Below are 3,499 nucleotides of genomic sequence, written 5' to 3' on the forward strand. Positions count from 1 at the left end.
ATCCACCAGTGGCATTTTTGACTGAAGACTCCCACAAGTATGCTACTGGTGTAAACCAGCAACTGTTCTTCCTCAGGCACTGGTGACTTCAGTCCATTGCATAGACCTTCCAGACACAATGAAATTCAGACTAAGTTGAATACCAGGAAATCTCAGCCAACTTTCTTTGATATTTTCCTCTCTTCTCTCTGTCTCTTAATTTTCTTTTCTTTTATTCCTTCCTCTATTTTTTTTCTTTATTCCTCTTTTCTCTCCTTACAAGAGTGAAGGATATTTATTGGAAAAGAGCTAGTTCTCCAATCCTAAGCAACAATGACCCCCTTCTTATTCAGAGTTTTGCCATATAAGAAGGCACTTGTTTTTGTTTCTTGTTTTTTTTTTCTTTCCTGAAATGAGAAATGCTATTTTGGAGACTAAGTTTGTAATAGAAAATAGGCAGTAACTAATACACAAGGGACTCTTTAAGAAACTGGATCAATGAATTTTGGGGACATAGAGTAATTGCTATGACTAATGCTTACATGCTCTGTGTCCCTTAATTCCTTATTTCTGCCCCACACATAAAATAAGTCTCTGAACATGGTTTGTCTCTTGCAGTCATTCATCACATAGGATAGATTTTTCTGATGTTTACTCTTTTGTTGCAGGTGAATGACAACATTCGCAAATGACTTCTATGGAGAACAGATCTGAAGTGAATGAGTTCAGACTCATAGGATTAACAGATGCCCCAGAGCTTCAGGTTCTTCTCTTCATCATGTTCACCTTCATCTACCTCATCACCCTTGTAGGGAATCTGGGGATAGTAGCTCTGATCTCCTGGGATTCCCACCTCCACACCCCCATGTACTTTTTCCTCAGTAACCTCTCTCTGGTGGATTTTGGCTACTCTTCAAGTATTACTCCCAAGGTGATGGCTGGACTGCTCACAGGCAAAAAAATCATTTCTTACAATGGATGTGCTACACAGTTGTTCTTTGTTGTGGCCTTTGCTAATACTGAAAGTTTTCTCTTAGCCTCCATGGCTTATGATCGTCATGCAGCTGTGTGTAAGCCCTTACATTACACCACTACCATGACTTCAACAGTATGTTCATTTCTCACCAGTGGGTCTCAAGTCTGTGGTTTTCTAACCTCCTCCATACTCACAGGAAACACATTTAGCCTTTCCTTCTGTAAATCCAATGTGGTCCATCATTTCTTCTGTGACATTCTTCCTCTCCTAGTTCTCTCATGCTCTGATATTCAACTGATTCAGTCAGTCATCTTTATCATAGTGTTACTCAATGGCTTTTTCCCATTTCTTGTTATCTTTACCTCTTACATGTTAATCTTCATCACCATTCTGAACATCCGTTCTGCTGAAGGCCGCCAGAAAGCCTTCTCCACCTGTGTTTCGCATCTCATAGTAGTGTCCATATTTTATGGGACAATCATCTTCATGTACTTCCAACCCACTTCAAGACATTCAGTGGACTCAGACAAAATGGTGTCAGTGTTCTACACCATGATCATCCCCATGTTGAACCCTCTGGTCTACAGTCTGAGGAACAAAGATGTCATGAATGCTTTCAGGAAAGCTGTAAAGGGACAACGACTTCAACTGGATCATTTTTTTTCTTAGAGGGAAAATTGAATCTGTACTTTCCCCACTCTGGGTTTCGGCCCCCAATCCAGTACTTTTTATTATGCACAGAGAAGTGTAATTTGAACTTTTTCAGAGGAAACATCACATAGTAGAAAATGTCATAGACTTGGAGACTTAGGAATGCCATGAATTTAAATTCTGTCTCAGATGCTTTCATGTGGTATAAACTTTGGTAAATCACTTAAATTCTCAGCAAGTTTCCTTATGTTTAAAGGACCTTAATAGTATCCCCTATCTTATCAGATTTCTGTGTGGAATGAATGATGTGTGTTTATGTCTACCCACACACACACACACGCATCTAAATGCAATATATTGCCTTTGGCTGCTATCCTTCTAGGAAGAGGAAGTTCCATCATTCGTGAACAGCTTAATACTTGGAGATAAAATCCATCATGTTTCTTGGAAAGTGTAGCTTTGATGTTAATGACATTGCTTATTTGCTATCTCCTAAATGAGAGATGTACTGTTAAATGCTTTAGAACCAGCTCTATTGGAAAAAATATGTATCCATGGAGTACTTTGAAATTTAGTCCACCTTATTTTCTCCTCACTTCCTAAAGTCTAGATCATCAACAAAACAATAAAGTAAGTCCTGATTTGTACAATTTATTATTTATGTGATCTTAATATTCCCACTCAGGATTCAATGATCACTGTGAGCCACTTAGAGCTGACTCCGGCCCTCTATTAGGTTATGACTGCCTTTAGGAAGGAATACAAACCACAGCATTGTCCTTAGAGTCTGGGAAGAACTTTGATACTGTAGGGCAGAAGTACTTTACAGTAGTATAATTGTAGTATCCTGATGCAAAACTCAGTATCAATTGCATTCTATCTAGCAGGTTCTTCAGTGCTTTATGTGTTTGGATGTCTGAATGGGGGTTAATTTGAGATTTTTTTAAAAGCATCATTTGATGTTTCTGTGGGATGAAATAAAGGTTATCTATTATTTGGTAACTTGAATTATAGGAGATGGAGAGCCATCATGACAATACTAGGAGGAACTTAGCTACATAGTATACTATTAGCAAGTAAGTTAATATTCTAGGAACAACTCTTTTTAGGAGTAAAGAGGAATGGAAAATTGATACCTAATTTATTTTGTATTATTTATAAATTATTGATAGAAAATCACTAGAATCAATATATGTATATCAAATGTAGACTTAATTGTGTAGCCCCAATATGTAAAAATTTGTAATATTTTAATTTCCCTATCCCTATTGCCTAAAGTCCAGGCACAAATACTCAAATCTGTGAACTGTTCCTGACCTTGCAGATAGATTAGTCAACCTGGTCACAGGATGCTTGCCAAGCACCAGATGTTCCATAGGATGACAGCCGATGCTACGTTTTCCCGGTTGCCGGGGTTATGGATCTTCCTGCTCTCAGTCAAGCCAATCAAAGCCCGTTATTAATTTTGTGTGACCAATAACAGTCTTAGTGTAGTTTGAATTACAGGACTACATCTGGTACCTTATGTAGCCAACTGTGTACAAGAAATTCTCTGACTGTCATATGAATCCTTGGCTAATGAGGACTTTTGCATCCCTTTTATTTACAATTGTTAGCCTTGCTAATAAACTTATTATGTGTGAACCTTTGTGCCTCATTTTCTCCTTATTGCAGATTTCCATTGAGACTGTAATGAGCTAATAAGAGAGAAAGAAATCATTTTGCGTGGATCAATTTTTTTAGGATTAACCTTGGTCCATGTGAGCCCAGGAGTCTGAGTGGTGCATTAAGAACTTCAGTATGTATTTTTTTTATTTCCTCCACTCCATACTATCTCTTTTTTGTGATTTTAATTATTTTGGACTCAACTCAAGTGGTCCTATGTTACTCTTA

At 37.7% G+C, this 3,499-nt stretch overlaps 1 protein-coding gene across 1 annotated transcript; it reads left to right on the top strand.

Moving 5' to 3' along the window:
• Positions 1-667: 667 nt before the first annotated feature.
• On the top strand, positions 668-1,624 carry LOC118855140 (olfactory receptor 5B12-like). Its single transcript, XM_036765242.1, has one exon. It carries the CDS (start codon positions 668-670, stop codon positions 1,622-1,624), a length of 957 nt encoding a protein of 318 aa, XP_036621137.1.
• Positions 1,625-3,499: the final 1,875 nt, after the last annotated feature.

This window comes from Trichosurus vulpecula, chromosome 6 (assembly GCF_011100635.1).
Source record: "Trichosurus vulpecula isolate mTriVul1 chromosome 6, mTriVul1.pri, whole genome shotgun sequence".
NCBI classification, from domain to species: Eukaryota; Metazoa; Chordata; class Mammalia; order Diprotodontia; family Phalangeridae; genus Trichosurus; species Trichosurus vulpecula.